A 23,542-nucleotide genomic window follows, 5' to 3' on the forward strand; every position below is an offset into this window, starting at 1 on the left:
TATCCTGACTACAGGGTCATGGGGGTCTGCTGGAGCCAATCCCGGGCAGGGTGTCAACACACACAAACACACCCACACACCAAGGCCAATGTAGAATCGCCAATCCACCTAACCTGCATGTCTTGGGATTGTGGGAGGAAACCGGAGCGCCCGGAGGAAACCCACGCAGACACGAGGAGAACATGCAAACTCCACGCAGGGAGGACCCGGGAAGTGAACCCAGGTCTCCTAACTGCGAGGCAGCAGCGCTACCACTGCGCCACCGTGCCGCCCCACAATGGGAAACAAATACCTCCTATTTTTATACCTCCTATTTTGTTTTTTATTTTGCCTTATACAATTTCTGGTATTAGGAATTTGTTAGTTTTCGCATTCCCGTTGGGGTCAGATCACAGGGTCAGCCATTGTACAGCACCCCTGGAGCAATTACAGGTTAAGGGTTTTGATCAAGGGCCCTGGAGAGTGACAGACATTTGAACTGGCAACCTTCTGGATACCAGCACAGATCCTTAGCCTCAGAGCCACCACTTCGCCGAATCAGCTCAATCAGCTGCTTGTTTGCTTCCTGCTGCCGCCACCAAGCTGCGTGATCTGCATTTTGCGCTGCGCTTCGAACATTTAAAAGCCTGTACAGCAGCTGTCCTCCTTGTCTCGCGGGACATTAAAGTGTCTGTGAGAAAATCACGTCACGTCTCATCTCCTTCCAAGCCTTCCAAGGTTTTTTTTTTATAATGGAGGGACTTGAATGAAGAAATATTTCTGACCTGACCTTAACCCACTCCCGTCTATGCTTTTGTATCATTCATAAAGAACTTGTTTTAAATAAACAGCTACCGCTTGCCATGTTTTGTGCCACTTCTTATACAGTGCCCTCCATTTTTCCTTGATTTACCCTCTGCTCCACAGTTTAAAAATTACAAACCAAACAATTCAGCCATAATTAAAGTGCACATTGCGAACTTTCATTTAAGGGTATTTGCATACATTTTGGTCACACCTTGTAGAAGAGACAACAGTAACTGACAAGTAAATCTTTGTCAGATTTAGATGATTGGCTGTAAATCTCATCAGTGTTGCTTATTGTTTTTTGTGCAGTGGGATGTGCGTAACCCCTCAACCCCAAAGTGGTCATAAATAATCATTTTCACCCAGTACACACTAATACTCATGTTTTATTAATTTAGAGTTGCATCCTTTTGAGCTGAGGAGACCCCACCTAGACACTTAGAAAATGTGCAAACCAGGCTGTAATCTGAACCCTCTGAACAGACAAACAGCTGGTGCTGACATCAGACGTTATGCTCTTATTCTAACTGACCAGGGGTGTCCTACTCTGAACCAAGAGGGCCGCAGTGGCTGCAGGTTTTCCTTCCTGCCACTTTCTGAATCAGTAAACCAATTTCTGCTGCTAATAAACAGCAAGTCAAGAAAAATTATGGCAAAAAAAAGTTAAAGACTCAGACCCATTAATTGTAACACAAGACCAGTTAACCTCTGTCCAACAAATAAACATTTGAAAATAAAGAAAGGTGAAGTCCGCAGTAAGGTTAATCGGCTCAGGTCAGCAAAACATTTTGACAGAGCTCTTTAAAAAGAAAATCAACAGTCTTGGAAATGTCTGTTCTAGCAGAATGAGAGCACCATCGAGCCATGGAATTAAAGAGCGAGTTTAATTAAAAACAAGAATCAGCATTTGATTAAGAAAGCTGCTTGGAGTCTGAGGTCCCAAATTAGCAGGTCATCAGTTGGCTGACTTCATATTCAATTTTTGCTCGTTTGCCTTTTAAGGAAAAAAAGAAGCAACTCAGAGGACTGAATCATAAAAATCAAAGCAATTAAAAAGAAGGGAAAAAGAAGTCAATTAGCAGCAGAAATTGGTCACTGATTAAGTTTGGGATCGGAGTTGGACACTCCTGTAATAGGCCCTGAATTTGTAGCCCACTTATGCTTGAAATACAACGTCGACATCATTGATAAGGACTGAAGCTCCAGAATAAATCAACACCTCTGTGTCACACTTAAGAAGAATGTATTGCTGCGCCAGCGCCAAGCACTGACATGGATGCTTTTGCTCTTTTCCAAGGTTCTTTTAGGTGTTTTTCTGGAAATGTGTTCACAACTTTGAAGGCTTGCCATTTTTATGGGATCCCCTGCTGCTGGCTATGAAGCTGCACATTTGCATGATGGAATGTCATCTCATATTATGGGTGACACATTCCCAGGCTGATGCAACTTGTTTGCACCATTACACAACCCTCCCTTTGAAGTTGCTGTCCACAGTGACCATTTGCAATTTCTTGAAATGGCACACAACTCTTCAAAATGGCGGGGTGGTCTTCATTTCTGTGGCAGTTATGCAACCGATGATAAAAGAACATTAGAAGTGGTCTTTGCTGTTAGGTGGCACAGCAGGGACGTTGAACTCTGCACAGAAGTGTCCAGCACTGCAGTTCTTTGTGGTGGTGTGTCGATTGTTAGTGAGCAGGCAAACCTGCTGGTGTGGAGGTGCAGATGTACCTGTCATTGTTTTCCTTCACTAAACTGATGCTGCACCTTTCAATGTTCCAGATGCAGTGTCAGCTTTGAGATTCTCAACACACTGCTGGTCTGCAATGCCTCCACAATATTTGCCTCGTCTTTTTTTTTTTTTTGCAGTTTTACCACCGGCCTTGCTTCACATAGCTCATCTATGGTCAGTGGCAATTGGATCTGCCACATTTTTATTTCCGTGCTTCATAATCCAGATTATCCACCAGGGTGTCTACGCACCTAGGCCAATAGATTTTAGCAGATGGAGAAGCGGTGGTGGAGCTGCAGAGGTAGCAGTCTCTCAACTATCTTGTTGCACTCTAGATCAAAGATATGAGGCCTCAAGGCTCTCCAGTAACTCCTTAGAAGGGCCAAGCCGGCATTCGATACTTTAATGAATTGGACAGTAGGTTTTCTTTTGATTCCACTTTTGACTCCACTGTAGTGCCAGAATGGATCCTGTCTTACTCTTTACATGGCTCTTTTAGGTGGCTCGCTATCCCTAAAAGGACTGCTCACCTTTGCCACACTAGATGGAATTCTGTGTGTGACTTCTCAGGCTTGCCATTTTTATTAGCTCTGCTGCCCGTGAAGATGTTAATCATACTTTGTACTTGTAAAAAATGGTTCAGAAAAGGAATATATGACACATACATTCCCAGTTCTTACGAAACGCCATTTCCGGGCGTCTTTCTTTTCATGCTGTTTACAGTTAATGCGGACTTTTCCGAAGAACTCGTAGTACATGAGACCATCTAAACAGCTCACTATGAGTGAACTCAAACTCCCATAATTCAACGCGCCTGCATCGCGATGACAGATCCACGTAGTGTCGGAGAATTCGATTTCCCCATAGTGCACCGCGATAGTGACGTGCCGACATTTCAGCGATGTTTTTGTTATGGAAGATGGCGTCAGAGTTTGCCGGCCTACGGTTAATAAGTAGAAAAATCAAATAATGCAGCAAGACGGAATCACGGAAAAAGGTGTGTGTAGAAAACAACGTTAAAGAATGACATAAAATCTAGATGATACTGACCGTCTTCGTAATTTGGACGAGGAAAGGTCAAGAACGCTGCCCATTTGCTCTTGTTGAACATTGTTACGATTCTTCCTATCTAAGGGAAGCTAGTATTTTTAATAACCTTATCAGCAAAAACTACCTGTAAATATAATTTATTTCTGTTTTGGCTTTATGAAAAAAAGCTGTATATTTCATTTGTTGTATTTTGTCTGTGTTTGTAACTACCCCTTTTTTCGCCAGGCAGACGTCATTAGTGTTCTTTAGTTTACCGGAAAGCAGTTAACTGTCTACACACCTTCGGCATTCCGTTAACTCTTTTCCAGTTTTCATTCATTTTTGTTCAGTAAACCATTGCGTTTATAAAAGCGAATGTTATTTTTATAAGACGTAGACTCTACGGTGTACGTATGGCATTTCGTTTGGTCTTTAATACCCAGTAATAAACATAACGTGTCATAAAGTAAGAAGTTTCTGGTTGAGATGTCGGGCAACTTAGCCATTAACTAAACAAACGAATGGTGTCCTCTCGTTTGTCCAAGTGCTACGTATATTATGTCCAAAAAACTAATTTTAGTGACGTGTTTATCAAGCTGTAGCTTTTGGCAGTCCGGTTTACAAAGATGCAACGTTTGTGGATGTTTATAGCCCGTGATAGGAAATTCAAGAACCGTTTTTAGTTGCTGTTTGCTGTCATTCGAACGCAGAATGCTCAGCACTTTACTGGTGTATTTATTATGCCTTCCTGAAGCAGCGCACGTTAGGAAGTAAATGCTGTCATTTGAATTGGATTATAGCATTAAGAGTTTGTAATTACTGCCGTGCAAATCACCAAAGTGTGAATGTGTGTGTGGTGACAGGACTCCGTGCCACTGTGACCTCTCACTTGGGTTGTGTGATTTTAAGCCCATTTGCCTTTCTTCAGTTTACACAAATTGAACTTTCTTTTGTTAGAGCGCCTTTTATTTATTAACTCGAGAAACGTAATGTATAGTTAGCGATTGCGGATAAAGTGTATTTTTTAGCGTCTCACTTATTTTGTGCAGTCATTGTAAATGTCAGCACGTGTCAAAATAACAGAGTTTCCTGACTGACCTCCTTTGATTTGTTTTATACTTGCTGAAAATAATGTAATTGTTCCCAATAACTAATAAAAAGTGTTAGGCTTAATTGTTTATTAGTTTCTGAGATATAGAGGCTTAAAAAAAGTATTCTTAATTTTACTGTAAAAACAATTGCAAACGCAAATCGAAAATAAGAAACCTGTATAAACCAGGTTTCCACTTAAGAAATTCCATTTACATGTGCGAGTCCACTTACGGAGGTCTTCCTTCGGAAAACGCTGCCTCATGATACGCAAACAAGTCGGACGAGAGCGTTTCTAGGGTATGCGCCCAAGGAACCAACTTACCCGAACTATTGTATAACATTTGAGTAATTATTTACCCCTCGGATGCTGATCTTCCTGATCATAAAATAGGTCATTACAATAGCAATTCATAATTAATTGCAGAACTACAGTATTTGAATGTTCCTCTGCAGTGCCTCTTTCTCATGCACGATTTGGCTCAAAAACTAATCGGCACATTGTCCTCTCATAACAGGCTTAAGCTTCGAGTTTGGTATTTCCCCGTCCAGTCGTTTTAGCTCTAGACCAGGGTTGTTCCAGGCAGATTCATAATCAGTAACACAACCTGGTAACACTGGTCTCATTTAATTAGCTTTCATTTGTTTCCTCTTCTCTTATTCTACATTCGGAAAAGCAGAGCAGCATGATTTTTATATTTGTAAGACATATGGAAAATTTCTATTTATACTGTAGATTTAAGTGCTTAACTCTCTTTTGTTGATTATATTTTGCCCTTTCTCTGTGCAGTTTGCACCCTTTAGATAGATAGATAGATAGATAGATTGTATCTTCATAATGACAGTTAAAAGCTAGCAGAGCAGACACCCAGGCAAACAATACTGAATCGTGAAAGGCTGCAACCTCTTTAGTGTCAGACCCAACAATTAGTAAATAGTGGATTCATTAAACAACGCCTGGAAAAGTAGAATAAAAATCAAGACAAAAATACTATTAAAAAGAAAAAAAATACAGTATTCCTGTATAACTGATGAGTACATTTTAATATATATAATATATATATATATTTTTTTATTTTAACCAAACTTAGTTTTCTAATTTCTATATTGTTCATAAAGCACATAATCTGGGAAATAAAAGTTTACTTAATGAGCCCAGGAGTCCAATTAAAAACAGAAGCTGGTTGGAACACAAACTTGCAGCCACAGTGGGTCCCTAGGGCCAACTTTGAAAACCCTTGCTCTACACCGTCCTCAAGAAACTGTGACAGACAGACACACACACACCCATCATCGAGATATCAGTGTTTTCTGTATCGGGGAATTGTACAACGTTGAGATCTGTCAAAAACCGGAGGTCAAAATTATCGCCAAGTCCAAAGCTTTCATTCCTCCCCCATAGATGATAGGTTATGGTCGGGGAGGGTACAGAGCAAAGATACCACCACCGTGAATCTGAAAACTGAGCAGTGTGGGCAATGTTACTTTTAATAGTAACTTAGTTACATTACCCATTACAAAATAACTACATATGTTATATATAGTTGCTCATTTTATAATATGTAATGTGTTACCAACAGTGCATTACTTTTTCATTTCACAGTTTTTCATTTGTTATTAAATCCAACATTGGTTATTTTTATCATTTTTATTATTTGTTATTAAATCCTAAGCCCACATAGAACCTTCAACAAAAAAGACATGTAATAATTTTCTTGAATTTTATAAATATAATTAGTCCTTCATATTCTGTGAAGTAAGTAGTATCCATCCCACTTTTACATCTTCAACCCAAGTCACCAAGGATTCATGGCATGAACACTGGGCACTGCATCACCTCATCCCACTGTTTCGGGATGAAAACTGTTTCTGTTACATGAATGCATGTGTTGCGTTATGTTTTGTGTTACTTTAATAAAATCAGACTGCGTAGTGCACATTACTTTCAAGATGTTATCCCCAACACTGCTCCTGAGATTGTGCTGCTGACCTCAGTTAGCATTGTGCTTTCAGCTCATCACAATAAATAAATCAATTTCTGAAATATTAAGACATTTCAACTAGGAGATATAAGGACATTTTTTAGACAGTTTTCAGCAAGCCATAAATAGGCAAATATGCAACTGTGGACCAACTATTTTAGAAGTTAGACATCTACTATTAAAGAGCAATCCTGGAACATTTTATGCATCTAGCATTAACATTTTAAATGGTTTGACTTCTAGAACATTGTCATTTTTAGTAGCTTTTTTTTTTTTTTACAGCAAATTTGGGTCCACATCCCATTTTTAAAGCCCCATATCTCAGAAACTAAATAAGATACAAACCTAATCTCTGGCATACCAATTATTGGATATAGCAATATTATTTACAAATAGTATGAAAAATATTGAGATGGTTACATAGGAGGCCTCTGTTGATTTCACATGGACTGACTTATGTTTTTTTGCTAGTTTAAATAATCTTGTGATCTTCTTAATGTTGGTGATATATCCTCTTATGTAGTTGTCTTTTTCTTCTTTTAATAGTTTTTGAAATATTCTGAATTCCTTTTATTATTTTAACAGATGCCTACCTTTGAGAATAGCACAGAGCATTCTGAAAATGATGATGGGAATGTAAATGAGCAGTTTTCCAAGAAAACAAATCTGGAACCTGAAATAATAGAGCACAGTGATGTGGAACACAGTTGTGATCCAGAGGATTACAGAAGTGGTAACTTGTCTGCTTTAACACATGGTAGTGGCAAGAATGAAAGTGAAACTTCCAGTGTCGACTCTGTTGCAAAGGAAAATGCAGATGTTTCATTTATTGAAGATGACAGCTTTAAATATAAGCCAGAAATAAACGATTCTGACTGCCATCCGAACTCCCTCCCTGTAAAAGACGCCGAGAGTGTATTCTGCATGAAAAATGACAATTCGGGGACAACCTTGATTGAAAGACAAGGCCCTTTTGAATTTAAAACTGCCAATAGCAAATGTTCGGATGAGTGGACTGTGAATAGCAGCAGTTTCATAGGACCCAAGTGCAAATCTGAATATGGAGGAAGACCAAATGAAATGGAAAATGAGTTAAGCCAATTTTACAGAGAACTTGAACAGATTGATCCCAGTGATCCAGGAGCTGTGAATTTGAAAAGTAACAGTTCTCAGGTATCTGCTTTAAAACGGGCAAGGCCTAATGGACGGAATAATGCACAAAACACATCAAACTCTAAGGGACGGCCAGAAGGCAGGCCACACTTTCATAATAACGGCAGAAACAATTCAGACTTTGGTGCTCCAAAATCTAAACATAACCGCAGAAATAGACGACAGCACTGGAGGGGTCAGCGCTTTAATGATCAGACTGACTTTCCAAACTGGAACCATTCAGATGCTAGTTATGATCATCAATGGCAGACTCCTCAGGCTTTCTTAATGACTCAGGATCAAGCTTATGCAAGATATAACATCCAAATGCACCAGAGACCATTTAACACTGCTCAGATGGCACAGGGCAATTTCTTTTCTAGTGGAGGTGGTCCATACATGGGGAATTATGAAGACTATTATAATAATGCCAATTATTGTTGGGATCCTTCCCAGGGCCAAATTGATCCTAATTATGCCAGTCAAGGTATAATGCAGGATTGTGTATATGGCCCTTATCCGACAGGCTATGAAAATCAGTTATGCAGAAATGATAATAGCTTCTACCCCTACAGTAATGGTACCTGGGTTCAGCCTTTTGATCCACAAGCTGCTAATGGATTACAAGGGTCACAGACTCAGGTGGAGGCAGCATATACAGGTGCACCCCAGCCTCAGACCCTTATCTTAATGAGAGGAATGCCTGGATCAGGGAAATCTACGCATGCCCAGTGAGTAACTTTTTGTATTATCAGTCAATACAGCATTGTTTAACATGTCACAGTGTTAGTTATATTTCTTACAGAGATGGAGTGATGATACAGATAGATTTTCTGCATTATATCTGGGGAAAGCAAGACACAAACACATCATTATATATTCTATATTTAGAGTCTGGTATTGAGAGTTTTTCGTGCAAGTTAGAGGTTTTCACTGAAACCGAATAACTTGCTTGTTTTACTTTTCACTAAGCGGCAGGAGCTTAGCATTTTGTTAGTGTGGATTTTGATAAATTGCACAAACTAGAAATATTATAGTGGGGATATTTTCTTTAAGTAAGATCTTTTATTGTGTACTTGCTGAAATACCCAGCGTTGGCCGGGAGAAAAATAGTTGGGTTTTTTTTATTGTTTGAGAAAAACACAATTTAAAAAAAAAAAAAAGCACAACTTTAAAAATAAAAATAAATTAACAAATAATAAACATGGGTTCACTTCCCAGGTCCTCCCTGCGTGGAGTTTGTATGTTCTCCCTGTGTCTGCATGGGTTTTCTGCAGTGGGCTGGTGCCCTGTCCGGGGTTTGTTTCCTGCCTTGCGCCCTGTGTCGGCTGGGATTGGCTCCAGCAGACCCCCGTGACTCTGTAGTTATGATATAGCGGGTTGGATAATGGATGGATGGATAAAGACTCACTACTGTGCTTGTCTTAAGGTGTTGTATGTATGTTTTTATCCAGTTGACGCTCTGAACCGGCCAACTATTTAATTTGAAAAGCAACAGGGGCGCATCGGTGCTCAAACATAAAGAATGCTTGCAGTCACCTCCAGTTCGCCCTCGTGCTTTTTATAATTGTTTGAGGAAAAATATAATTAAAAAACACAACGTTAAAAATAAATCAAGAAATAAAGACTCACTAATGTCCTTGTCTTGTGGTCTTGTAAGTATGTTATCATCTAGTTGGCGCTCAGTATCTGCCAACTCTATTCAATTTGAAAAGCAACAGGGGCGCGGTGCTGCTCAAAAATAAAGAATGCTGGCAGTCACCTGGTATACTAACTGTGTAAGCACGGGATCCTAGAAAGTATTTAAATCATCAGAACTACTTTGGGCATCTCTCTGCTAGAAGGTTTCATGTTGCCGAAGTGCTTCCATCATTTGTGCATTAAGTGACTGTCTTTCTTATGAGGTTTCCTTTTGCCTGGTGTACTGGTCTCACTTGCGTATCCTCGGAGCTGGAGCCTTCACCCTGACTCTACGTCTTGCTTATGGGCCGGACAGACAGACACACACTTCCACATGTAGAACTCTATTTAATTTCAAAATCAACAGGGGCGTGGTGGTGGCACTCAAACATAAAGAATGCTTGCAGTCGCCTCCAGTTTGAGTGTCAACTGGATGATAACTGCATACAAGACCACAAGATCACCCCCCACCCTACCCAGAAGGGGATGGGTTATGGCTGATTTCTCCTTACAGTATTTTTAGTCAACCAATGAGGAACGCAGTTTCATGAAAATCGCTCCAGCCGTTCGGATGTGATGCTGGAACATACATACACACATTGACTATTTATAGATAGCTAGAATTACTATTAAGGCAATATTTTAATGTTTTGCTCTGAGTAGCAAAGTTAGCTTGGTCTCAAAAAGATTAAATTTGGTGAAGCCAGATACACTGTTTACCAATTACTGTGGCTGTTTTTCCTTGTTTTTTGTTTTCCTTCTAATTTTCAGTCTAGTATTGAGTAAGATTTAATTTCTATAGGCTGACGTCTTGTTTTTTTTCCCTTATTCTGTAATGTAATTTAAAAAAGGAAGATGGTTCTCTGTTTATGTTCCAGGCCAAGAATTAGATTTTGAGCAACAATGAATGTCAGACTCTCATTCTGAAGTTGAGTTGAGGCCATTGTGCAATAGATTAGTGGTTCTCAACCTATGTACATGAGGAGTTATAAGATGGAACTTAAGGGAACACCAAAAAAGTCAAAAGATGCAAGCAAAGGCACAAAACAGAGACCCCAATTGTGCAAGCGAAAGAGAAATTGTTCCAATTGCATTTACAAAAGTCCTACAGCATTTTCAAGATTTAAAATCTTTCATTATATATGCTTTTATCTGTTTATGGAATTGGTGCAGAAGTAAAAAATACCAAGTTAATGCTTGTTTTGACAGCGTGTTGATGAGACCAATCAGCTGTTAGTTGCAGTCATACCTTTGCAAAGGGACTTGAGAGATTATTCTGCTTTAAATGGAGCGCCACACATAGCCCTGATAATGAATACTTTGCATTACCCTTTTATTGTAATGAACTTGGTCTCGCCCATCCATTTTATAATCCACTTATTCAGTTCAGGATTTAAGGAGTGGAAGCTTTTATTGGATGAAGTAGGAGTGAGGCAGGCCCCATTGGAACAGGGTCCCACCCTCACAAAATACTACATGTAATGTGTTAACAGAAGCACATAATCTTGGAGATGCTCAATTGGCGGGCTGCAAAAACATTACTTACTGTTTAAGTGTATCCAGACTAATGGATATTGAAAGTTGTAATAACTAAAATGAGTCAAACATAGTGAAAGCACAAAGGCAAATATTCGGATTGTACAGTAGTGAGTGGGACTTGGATTCCAGTTAAGAGTAATTATTGCTGTCTGATTCAGTGGCAAATTCTGGAATAGTACACACAGGCATAAATAGTAGCAAAGTCTGGTTAGTTATGAGACAGCTTGAAAAAAAACAGAAAAAAGAGACTGTTTTACAAGAAAGGTGAAAACAATTATAGTAATATTGAAAAAACAATTTAATAATAACAATTTATTCACTAAGGTAGTCTTCAAGTTTAAAAAACAAGTTTGTGACATTTGAAGTTTAATTTGTCTTTTCCACCATATTACTGCTCTCAAATCATAAGTTTCCATGTTGTCTGCTTTCTTTCTTAAATATACTATTTTCACATGTATATCCCAAGGTACACAGTACCAAAGGAGTACTGGTACTGTGTCTCTCCGGAAAATCCTTGTGTAGCGTTGGTTTGACTTTGTGTTCAATGAGCGGTTGCACATGGAGTCCCGAATGAGGCACATTACCAGCATTGTGAGGGAGTGTCAATTACAGCACTACGGCCATGTGGCGCGTTTCCCCAAGGATGATCTAGCTCATAAGATCCTCCTTGTTGGGGACCCGAGTGGCTGGACCGGGCCAAGGGATCGCCCACATAACACCTGGCAGCGGCAGATAGAGGATCATTTCTAGAGGGTGGGACTGGACCGCATTTCTGCCTGGGGGGTTGCTAACCAGAATTCTGAGTTGTTTCATCGTGTAGTGGGTATGGCTACGCACTTTACCAGTGCATGCTCCCCAATTTGACTAGATCCCAAAGTGAGAAGTGCGTCACAGCCAAATGAATCTGTTTTTATCAGAGATGTCACCTATATTTAGCATCATGCAGTGAAAAGCTCATTACTATTGGATAGCCAAGTATGGTTGGTCATTCGTACTACATGTCACAGCTGTGCGTAAAAGACAAGAAATAAATTTAATGTGCTAATTCTCATCTTTACACACCATTACACTCAAGATTATGTGAGAGTGCATGGGAATTATTTGGTTGATGCATAATAAGACTTGGAAGTTTGTTCTAAGGAAATGTGTTCTTCAAAAGAAAACATGCTGTTGATGTAGTTATGTCACAAATCTTCTTTTTTTTATCTTTTTATTGAGCAAAAACAAATTGACAGGAATAAACGGATACAGCATACAAAGTAATCCACCCCACCCTCTCCCAACCAGCCTGAGCCAAGGGATTATTTAAAAAAAAAAAAAATCAAGGAGTCGCAAGCTGAGATTTAAACAATTGAGCCACAGCAGACTCAGATTCAATTGCATTACTGGAAGCAATATTAATCCACGCTGCAGCCAACTCCAAATGTATTAAAGTGTAGAAGGAGGACTGAGAGTGCTTTGGTTTCCTTCCAAAGCATTGCAGGTTAGGGGATTTGGTGATGCTAAGTTGACATTGCTAGTAAATGTGTATTCACGCTGCGATGAGCTGGTGCCCCATTCAGGGATTATTTTTGCCTCATGCTCGATGCAGGCGTGACCCTGGATTTATCGATGGATGGACAGAATAATTAAATGGCTATAACAAATTTCTCAGTGTTCTTAAAAAGTTTTGAAGAATCTACGTTCTAAGCTTACAGCTAGTTTCAAATTTATTATAGACGCCTATTGTGAGGTGATTGGGTACGTGAAGAAAGAAAATGGAAGGCCAGAAATTGTGGTTTGGTACTTTTGACAGAGACAGTACTGCTGCAACAAATTATTCCATCCAGGATCACGCAAGCATCGTGTGCAAAGTAGGACCAATCTCAGGATGGGGCGGGGCACCAGCTCATCACTATCGATGTGCCACCATGCCCCCACATGCTTAATTAATACATGCTTTAATGCATTTCATCATGAAAATTATATCAAGTATACATCTTAATCTCTCTATTATTAAAAGAAAATCTGAAGGAGATGAGATGTGATTTTCTCGGAGACACTTTAAGGTCCCGCAAGACAAGGTAATGGCTTTTAAATGTTCAAAGCGCTGCGTGACATGCAGATCATGCAGCACGGCAGCAGCAGCAAGCCAGGAGCTGATCGAGCACAAAGGAGGTAAAAAAATGTATTTGTTTCACCGTTTAAGAAGGGGTTTCGGAGGAGCGACCGCATCTCCTTAGTGTGCTTTCAGCCCCCCTCTTCACAATGCAAGTGGCAAAGACGTGAAGTGACTGGGGCGTAGCATGTCCCGGGGCAGGGTGGGGTGGTGGTTCAACGAAGCAAGCAGGGGCCAAAGCCCCCTAGTATTCTAAAATGTTCATAGAGCATGCAATATCATGAATGTAATGTATTCTGTGTGGCAATCACAGCCTGTGCACTCCTGTCAGCGTAAGAGAAAGCCATTTAGGAAGCACATAGCAACTCTTGGAACATTTAGTATTTAACGTGCTACTTTAGTTACCATGGTGTTTGAGAATCTCTTGTAAATTAAACATCGATTTTAAGATGAAATTTTAAGAAGTTCAAATTTAATGATAAACTATGAGATTAAAGTGGAAATTTTTAGATTAAAGTTGACATTTTAGCTTTAATTTCAAAATACTTTATTTTCCAGATGGTGGGATGGGACTCGCCTTTTGACGGTGACTTTGATATCTGACCACTTCTTTTTTATTTTGGGCACTGTGCAATTTTCTGAACTTAAACTTTTGAGTGTCTCGCTGTACCACTCCAGTTTCCCTTTGTTGTTTATACCCCTGCTTAAGCCACCAAATAGTACATTTTCCTTGTCTACACTTTGCTGAGCTAGACATCCATTTGGCATTTGCTAAAATTCTTTTTTTACACGTTTTTGCCATTGTGTTTTATCAGAACACTAAAGGGAAAGAGCTATTTATATTGATTTATATATTAAAAGAGGCATAATTCTATGAGGAATGGGTTGGGGCTGTAGGTATGTGCATGTGTGTTAAAATTCACATTGATGCGTGTTTATAAAGGGAAACTTAACTTTTCTTGTGCAGTTTTATGCATCTAGTTGTCTCTGTGTTATGTTTTAGTGTGAATTATACGCATTACTTTATACATGAGGCCCCAGGAGTTTGACATTTGAAATTTGATTTATTTTATCAATTCCATTAAATATTACTCTTTAGTAGTATTTTTAACTAGTGAATGATTCAAATATAAATGAATAAGAGGAATAAATCTTATAATATCAAATATTGCAAACCTAATCAATAGGTTCACTGAGAAACCAGACTCGTGAAGCATGTTGTTTCAAAGATTACTGCTTTAAAGAGTTGGCTTGATTGGAAATATCTCTTGTAATTCATTAATTCCGCACTAAATCTGTAGTGATGTTTGAATTTTATGTTTAACTTAGTAGCAGTTTCCAGTCATAGAACAGAGATTATGTCCAAATGCTAAAGTAGATCATGTATTGTAGTTTGTGATATATCATTCTTTATAAACTCTATGTTGAAATCCCCCCAGGATTACAAACCCCATTTGTTGTTACGCTGTTGGGATTCCCATCTCTGCCCCAGACTAAAATTCAATTGTTGCATTGTATGTTGATATTTAAGAACGCCAGTACTAGTTTACTTAGGTGATAGTTGGGTAACTACTTGATGGATATACCAGTTTTTGAAATCTGTCGTTACTGTTTTTATATATTTTATACTTTATTATAGAAAAAGACACAGTATTGTTTACTTCATTAAGTGGAGGCACTTTAATGAAAAGCCATTACTGATAGGATATCCGTTTTTGCTGTGGTATTGAGTATTATAAAATTTCAATAATTGATATTGAATAAAAAACCTGCTATTGTGTGAGCTCCACGAGGAAGTACTAGAAAAGTTATAGAATGCTAGTGATACAGAATATAAAGAGTCAGATTCTGATCACAGTTTTTACTCTATTGAGAACAACATGTTTTCTGTAGGACTGCATGCTATGCTTGATTTTGAAGTACTGCTAATAGTATAACTTTAAATTGTTGTGGCCTGCAGTTTTACAGTTTGTGTCATGGGTTTAATTACTATACCTTGGTGCATTCTGCTTCACTTCCTATTTTATTTAGTTTTCTGAGCGGTGCTTTTTCAGTTTGAACTTGTTGTACCTACAATTTTTCTGGTGCAGTACCTATGCCTATTGAACTCTCATATGAGGAACCCCCACCCCCCTACTAATTGAATATCATTTTATCATGCTCCAAGTACATAAGGGGAAAAAAAAGCAATTTTAACTACTGACTTCACAGTTCACAATATCATCCCCAATCATTACCAACTGAAGGGACCAACAAGGCTGTGTGATATTTTTTTATCCTATTCTTATCAGACTGACTCATGCGCAATTACAAATTGAATTAAAAAAATCTCACACAGCTCTGTCAGCAGATTATACCTTCAAAATATTTTATATACTCGCACCCAGCGATGACCGCTGGTTACCTAATTCTGGCTGAGGAACACAGGTTTAATATGGCGCGTGTGACTAGCTCTGAGACCTTGTCCAGGGTTGTTTTCTGCCCTCTACCTAGGGCTGCCAGGAAAGGCATTGTTGTAAAACTCCCAACCACACCAGCCTAATCCAGTACTACTTGCAGAAGGAGCAGGTATGAAACGGTATGTATGTACTTAGTATGTGAAATGTAAGCAAAAAAAATAAACAAACAAACAGAAGCACATTAAACTTCTTTGGGGCATATGGCTGGATATGAGCACTGATGTCCCGATTCAAATCATTATCAGTTTTATCTTGATTGTATAAGCGTGGACTGATATATTTGAAGTGCTGACTTTTTTTTAGAGATTACTTGACCATGTTTAGAAAACATTAATGTAACATGCCAAATTTCAGTAACACTTTTATTTGAAGGCTGTCTACATAGTTACTTCATAGCATATTAACACTTTTAGGGGTAATTTTTTTTTTTGTTTCGTTTCTCTCAGGGCTGAATATTTTTTAACTAACTTTTTTTAAAAAGAACACAAAGCAATGGTTGAACATATCAAATCAACAAAAAATATTTACTTTTGACAAATGTTACTGTCTTGCGTGTTGTATGAGCCTGCATACTTTTATTGACATGCTCCTTAAAAGTTAATAAGCATGGAATGACATTTAAGATTGAATACTTTATTGGTAATGAACAGTTAACATCAGTGTTTGCAAGATATGGAACAAAATATTATCCTTTAAAAAAAACTTTTTTCACAACATGGAGGTGCTCCTTGTTTTAATACAATACAATGACATACTTTATAATACATATCTTGCAAGTAATATTATAAAATAATCAAATATTGCTTTTTAAATAAGAAATGTTATTCAGTAACCTATTCGTGCGTTATGAATCTATATGTAGACAACATTCATCTAAACTGTTAGCCAAAGTTATTTCCCCTATTGGACATTTAAACTAATCTTGAATTAGTTGAAGTTAAAGATACAGCCGGAAGACTCGTGTCTTTCTAGAATTCTGCAAGTTACATCTTCAGTTGGTCACATGTAGCAGTAATTTTAATCAGTATCAAAAATGTGTCAAAACAGTTCCTTTGCAGACAAAAACGAAACATTTTAAAATGAAGATTTAGACCTGATGCTTGTTGTCAGCAGCGTTGGATTAGTGTAATGTAAAAGACAAAGAACCAGCCATCGTGACTGATGGTGCCACTAGTATTATCTGTGTGGTACAAGTTGCAGAGCTACTTCATGTTGGTTGCTACGTGCACATGGTCACTTTGGTATGGCTGCTCTGAAAGTTCCAAAAATTGCCCACTTGCACAGCCAGGTGAGACATGCTGCAGACTTTTTCCAATGTAGCACGACAGCTAGCCATATTCTTAAAAAAATGCAATGTTTATTGGATTTGCCAGAATACATACTTGGGATTTATGTATTGGCGCAATGCAACAACACATTGGAGATGCTAGAAAGGTTTTTGGAACAACAATCAGCCATCTCAGCAACGTTTTATGTAGGTACCAAGGTTTCTCCCATTGTGACTGGCATTCAGTGCTCGTCTGCAACACATCTTCCACAGGTGCCCAGTTGTTTTTAAGTAGTAGCGTGATTGTCACATAGGAATCTGCTACACTGGATTTCCAGCTGTCTCAAGTTAGGGCTGCTCTCTCTGCTGATCTGAGAGACATGGCTCTTCTTTGGTTAAGATGCTTTCTGGTTGGTATAGCACAGTGCTGGTGAACCTTTTAGAGAAGAGTGACCAGACTGCAACCCAAAACCCACTTATTTATCAAAAAGTGCCAACAAGGCAATTTAGTCTGAATACTGAGGTTTTAGTTTAGAAAAAAACAACTCATTAACATCTTTTGTCTTAAAATAAAAACACAATAACAGAGCTTTCAGTGATGCAAACAACTTTTTATTGAAAGGTATAAGTTTGCATTTGGCATGCTTTTGAACTATTAGTGTGATTTTTGCTGCTGTATGCATGCTGATAATTTGTCTAACCTTGGCTCATACTTTGTAAGTTTGAGAGCAACACATGCAGCAGGTCATCTGCTAGTCTGTTTCTGGTGTCAGATTTGGTATAATTCAAAGATGAAAACAGCTACTCCCAAGCATAAGATGATCCAAACAAAGTAAGTAAAGCAATCCCAAGTGCTTTCATTGACTTAAAATTATTTGGCAGACAATTCCACACTTTAAGAATTTCATTTTCAGAACTAACTGTGCTCTCCTTTCTCATCCCTTGTATCTTCTCAAGTGTTTCACACAGATCTTTACCCATTAACTTCCGTTAACATTCTCTCTGTCATTTTTCCCTCTTTCCATCCACCTCGCACTTCTATTATATATTACGGGGACATGGATTAGGTGTGGCGATTAGCATCTCCCAGCAACAATTACAGAAGCAGATGACTCCTCACCTGTGCACTTAAGCGAGGACCACCTGCATCACAAAGCTCCCGGGAACCACCATGACCAGACTACCACAACCCTCTATTAAAACTGGCCTTTTCAATTTTGAGCTGTGGGCCTGCTATATACCACATTCCCTCCAACCTAGTTCCTTTCCAACCCCACCACGGGAATCGCCTTCGCCACAGACTCAACAAGCTGCTGTCTGTGCCGCATGTGAGCCCGCCCGCCTTACCCCAGACGGGAGGGAGGAAGCTCTTCTATTGGGCTGCTGGGCAGAGGGGCGGGTGATGTGAGATATGTCCCCAGACACGTGTGGAGAGTGGGAGGGGAGCAGCCCAGGCCCCGTGTCCCTCTGGCTTTCTAGTAACGAACTCTGTGCTGGGGTGACGGCGCGCATGCCCACAGAGAGGGCTCTGAGTGCCCCCTCTGGCATGTGTGCCATAGGTTCACCACCACTGGTATAACATATCATAGTTCCAAAACCTGTATAATTGGTCAGAATCCCTTGTTTTCAACAATGGTGTAGTGTCTCGTAGCTTTACAGATAAAACTGCTATAGGTTCTGTTATTTCTTGGGGCGTAAGGCGAATTAAATGGAAGCTTGGAGCTAAATGCCATCTGCAGTGTAGATTTTTCAGGCTCTACTTATTTGGTTGTCGACTGAGAATACATTTATGTCTGAATAAATGATTTCTCAGATTTGTTGTTACAACAATACTTCTGAGTTGCACAGCTTGTGAGTGTATATATGGCTTATATATGTATATGGCTTTGGTTTTATACAGTTGCTTTTTACTGATGTGCTGTTTGAATCCATAATAAACACACATCTGATTTAAGTGTAGGCGCTGATTTCAGTTGAGGAGGACACACTATTATATATGCGAGGTAGTAATGTACTTTTTTTTTTTTGTCATTGAAACTGGAGCATTAGCGACATCTACTAAATTGGATGTCAAAAATAAAGATAAGCAAAAATCTACATATAGTAATTTAGCTGGATAGAGATTCAGAGAGAGATTGATCTTCAATCATTTAAGCATTAAATAACGATTAATTGGAAAAATCATTATTTTTACCCAGGAATAGTAGGGTAACTACAAGAGAAGGCAGGAGACAATGTGTGAATTGCTGCACAGAAATGTGATTATTGTACAGAGTGTTTCTAGTGGCAAGCAGAAATTGTTTCAAGAATAAGCTTGAAAAATAATTTTGAAACTAAAGGTTTTGATGAGTAGCTAATTATGCATCCATACTGTAGTAAGATTATTTACTTGTTACATCAGAGTGATATACGTGCAGTGCTTATTGGAGATTGTTTAGGGGCAAGAGACTAAATGTTTCCAAAAACAGGGGGACACCTTGTGCCACACGCATAAAAAATATGTCAGTACTATTCTTTTTTTTTATTATTTGTGGTTATGTCCTGGGCTTAAATTTATGAATGGGATTCTGAGAATTGTAAGTTTTATTCGAAAATCTTTTTGATGGTAAGAGATTGAAACAAAAACACTACTTGACATTGTCAAAACTACATGATCCAATTTAAGGTTGTATTCTTGCTGATTGTAACCTGTTATAAAAAAACTTATTCTTTGAGAGTGTGACGGTGTGACCAGCTTATTAGGAGTCACCGTTTCAACTTTTAGAGTCACATTTCAAGCAGAGCTTTTCCCTTTGTTCTCAAAACACAAACCTTACTTTTCTTACTCAAATCGTTCATGTTTATTTTCCATCCTGAACATAAGCTTAATGTGCCATTTGTTGATAGTGGTATTCTAAGTATTCAATCAGTAAGTTATCAAAAATATCAGACTTTTTTCTTATCAAATGATAATTTCCTATCTCAAATTGCTGAAACAGGGAATGCGATTCCTCATGTCTGAAAGAGTACCTGATAATTCAAAATACCACTGTTACATCCCTGCAGAAGATGGCAAACACAAATTCAGCCGGGTGACTGGTGAAGAGAGTCAGTTGGCTGACTGAATATTCACCACTGAAACAGTAGCTGAGATCCTGACCTCTCATGATCACACTCATGATCTGTCAGGCACGTCCCTCACATTAGATCAGTGTCCTATTGGAGACTATGTTGGGTGCATGCATGATGAAAAATGCTAGGTTGGTGTGATTCGTGACAAGAGTGTAATGGAATCAGTCATCCTGATATGTTTCTTGCATCCAAACTATCCTACACAGTCTTTCCATTGGCCACCAAGAGACGATTTTTTTGGGTGCCATTACAGTGTGTCATTGCACTGCAAGCTACACCTACAACAGTCTGTGGGAGACAGTACCATCTTGATCTCAAAGATGAAGATGCCCTACACTCTGTGCTTCGTTTGAACCAGAAATTAAATGGGTAACATTCCTGCTGCTGCAATACCAAGGTGTTAACATTTCATTGTGACCAGTGTTGTATTTAATGATAAATCAAGCAGCTTGTGCTTAATGTGCCTTTGGTGATTTATTTTTTCCATTAGTCCTATACCTAAGTGATGAACAACTTGATGGTTATTATTACTAACAAATAGTGAATTTAACTCATGTTTAGAATGGAAAATAAAAATGAAAGATTCACATAAGGAAAGTGAGATTTGTTTTTTTGAGAAAGATGGGACCATGTAGGATACAAAAAAAAAAAAGAAATGTCTGAACATTCCCATAGTACATTAAGCTGGTCGGAAAATTAGACAGAAAAGGGTTTTTCCACATTTGAGAGGTCGGCTAGGCAAACCCATGTGCAGTTTGTTTGTTTATAACCTTTTGAAAAGCCCTGTGTATGTATCTAAACACGGAAATAATTCAGAAGGCTGTGTCAATTAAAAGTATGCTCTCTGAAAGCCTAAACATAGCAAAACCAAATATGCAAAATAATTTTTTTTCCATTTTTGAATGTCTGCTCTTATCAAGTGGTGCCATCTGGACCAAACATTTTGATTTTGTTACATACTTACTATACCTGTAAAGGTACTCTTATTCAAATTTTGAGCGTGCTAGGTGATTTAGTTAAGATATGGTCTTGTGAAATTGATGAAAAAATAAAACCATGTCAAATTTGACAACCCTCTCTCCTTACAAAATTGGCTGTATCTTGGAAAGTATTGATTTTACATCAAAATAATTTTACATGGTGTCTCCTGGATAACATGGATACACCTGGTGTTTTTTTTTTCAGATTTTTTTGAGACCAAAGTGTGTTTAACTTCTGGAAAATCAGTTGATTTGACATGGAATGACCCATGAGAGACTGGGAGACACCTTGAATAACAACAGCTATATTTTCGAAAGATTTTTACAATTTAATCGGCTCGAGTAAAATACTCACTAAACCACCTCTTTTCTTGCTTTGGTGAAGCAAATGAGCAAAGCTGTAACTCAAGAGGTGCTTCTTCAATTAACACCACGGCACCATCTGAGCTGAGCCATGTTTCACTTAGTGAGAAGTCTATTTTCCCATCATCAATAAGATTGTTAATGTAAAAATGTCTTGATAGTTAATGCTCTAATATTTAACAGATCCCTGTTTAAGGTCTCGGAAGAGCAATGCTAAAATGGAGTCTTTTGCGGCAGCTTGAAATAGTAATAAGGCAGTTTGTGCAGAGTTTTTCTTTAATCTGTATTGTTATTGTTTAAATAGAGTGCACATCTATAGGTGAAATGGTAACTAAATTATTCGTGTTTATACCACTTTGTCTTGGTTTATTAGTTTGACCATGGTTAATTATTCTTGCAGTAATACAGTATGCATATATCAGTGACCTCACTACAGAATTATCACATCCTAAAACAGGATGATAGAGACCATTAGGACTAAAACTACCTAGTCAAGAAAGACCGATTACCTTTGAGATGTTGTCATAGAGGACCCGGGTGCCTAATCTGTTAGGGTGTAGACCATCTTGTCTGAAGAAACACTGTCTTTCCCAGAAAAGGAACCCAGTTGTCCACAATGGTGATGTTTTATCTTTTGCAGAAGCCTCTGAACCAGTTGTTCAAGAACAGTAATTAGCGGTGTGAAGAGGAGTGTAGTTTTTAGATATGGTGGGGCTACAGCTGCACCATGGATCTATTCTGAATGCTTTTCATGATGGTGGTGGAGGTTATGACCAGACAAATAAGGAATCTCCATGATAGCTGTTGTATGCTGATGATCTAATTTTGATGGCAATAAAGTAAAGCAGTTGATTAGCTGTGGATACGGAGAGAGCCATTTTGCTTAAAACTAGCTACACTCACTACAGAAGTCAGTGCCTGTGTAGAATTTCCCCGTTCTCATAGTGTCTGCATGTTTTTTCTTTAACATTAAAAAAAACATGCAGTTTACTTTTAACAGAAGATTCTGAATTGTCCCTGACCCTGTTTGAGTGTGCCCTGCAATCGAATGGTGTCCTACTCAGGTTTGGTTCCTATTTTGCACCAAGTGCTGCCATAATTGTCCCCTGCTTCAAGCTACTCAGAACTAAATAAGGTTGGTAGCATGTGCTGATAGCACGTTGCTGCACCCACCATATGATGAGCCACCTGAATTAGGACCCAAGTGCAGCAGTTGATACCTCAGTGTGGGTTTTTTTGTTTTTTTTTTTTAAACGGTGGCTGGAGTGCCAATCCTGCCACCAACCCCGAAGTTTTCGCTGTAAGTTGGAGGAACTGCTTGCAAGGCTGGATGCAGACTAACATCATACCCAGGACGAAGCAATTGCAGGTTAAGCGCCTTACGCAAGGGCCCAACGAAGTAGAGTCACTTCTGGAGTTTATGGGGTTAAATAAATGGGTTAAAAAATAATAGACTGATGGATTGACTGAATAAATGTTACCACATCTTTTATATTCAGAGAATAAATTTAAAAACTTTGTTGCATTATGTGGATTTTCCTTGAGGATTAGTCGGTGATCTAACTTGCTTTTAGGTTTTCTCATCAACTGTGAGGCACACCAAGTTCATGCAACTCACATTAGATTTTTTTCATAGCATATCACTCACAAACCATGTGCAAACCATATATTTTTATTTCTGAAATTGCCCTAATAAAATATAATCAATGATAATGAAAACATTGTCTTTTTGTGTCTTGAAAGAACAGCAGGATATTTCCACTTTTATAAATAAAAATTTTTTAAATGTGTGATGCCTGCCACTGCATGCTGAAATTCAAGTCCTGCCTTGTAACCTAGTCACACAGAGACAGCTCATAATTACGCTGCATTTTTAAAGCATACAACCTATCTCTGCCCAAAGTGGATTTCATTATATCAAAATAGTGTTTGATTTTTCTACCACAAATAAACTGACATCATACTTGGCAAGTCGAGTATTCCAGTGACAACTTGTACTTGCCTTACACTTGCCGTGTATTTGCCTTATGATTTTAAGTAACTGATTGGTCAGTGACAGGCTTTCAAAAGGAAAATGGCTACTTTCATTATTTTCTTTCTATCAGTATCTCTCTACTACTGTTTAGACATACTTGTGGTGTTTTTTTTTTCTGGTTGTGGCTTGACAGCATTAAAGTTTGTTTGATGGTGTTTATATAAAAAAACGACTGTTGATCTGGTGCAGTGCAGGTTGGTGTGGAATTTGTTGTGCATTTAAATTAACTTTTCCTAATTC

At 38.5% G+C, this 23,542-nt stretch overlaps 1 protein-coding gene across 2 annotated transcripts in view; it reads left to right on the forward strand.

The window, feature by feature from the left end:
• The first annotated feature begins 3,385 nt into the window (after positions 1–3,385).
• LOC120523987 overlaps positions 3,386–23,542 on the forward strand; it is a 68,387-nt gene continuing 48,230 nt past the window's right edge. For both annotated transcript variants that reach the window (XM_039745752.1, XM_039745753.1), the window contains exons 1-2: positions 3,386–3,515; positions 7,204–8,501. In XM_039745752.1, the coding sequence (XP_039601686.1) occupies positions 7,204–8,501 (1,298 nt within the window). In that variant the 5' untranslated portion in view covers positions 3,386–3,515. The remainder of the gene's footprint in view (positions 3,516–7,203; positions 8,502–23,542) is intronic.

The sequence above is a fragment of the Polypterus senegalus genome, chromosome 2 (genome assembly GCF_016835505.1).
Source record: "Polypterus senegalus isolate Bchr_013 chromosome 2, ASM1683550v1, whole genome shotgun sequence".
NCBI classification, from domain to species: Eukaryota; Metazoa; Chordata; class Cladistia; order Polypteriformes; family Polypteridae; genus Polypterus; species Polypterus senegalus.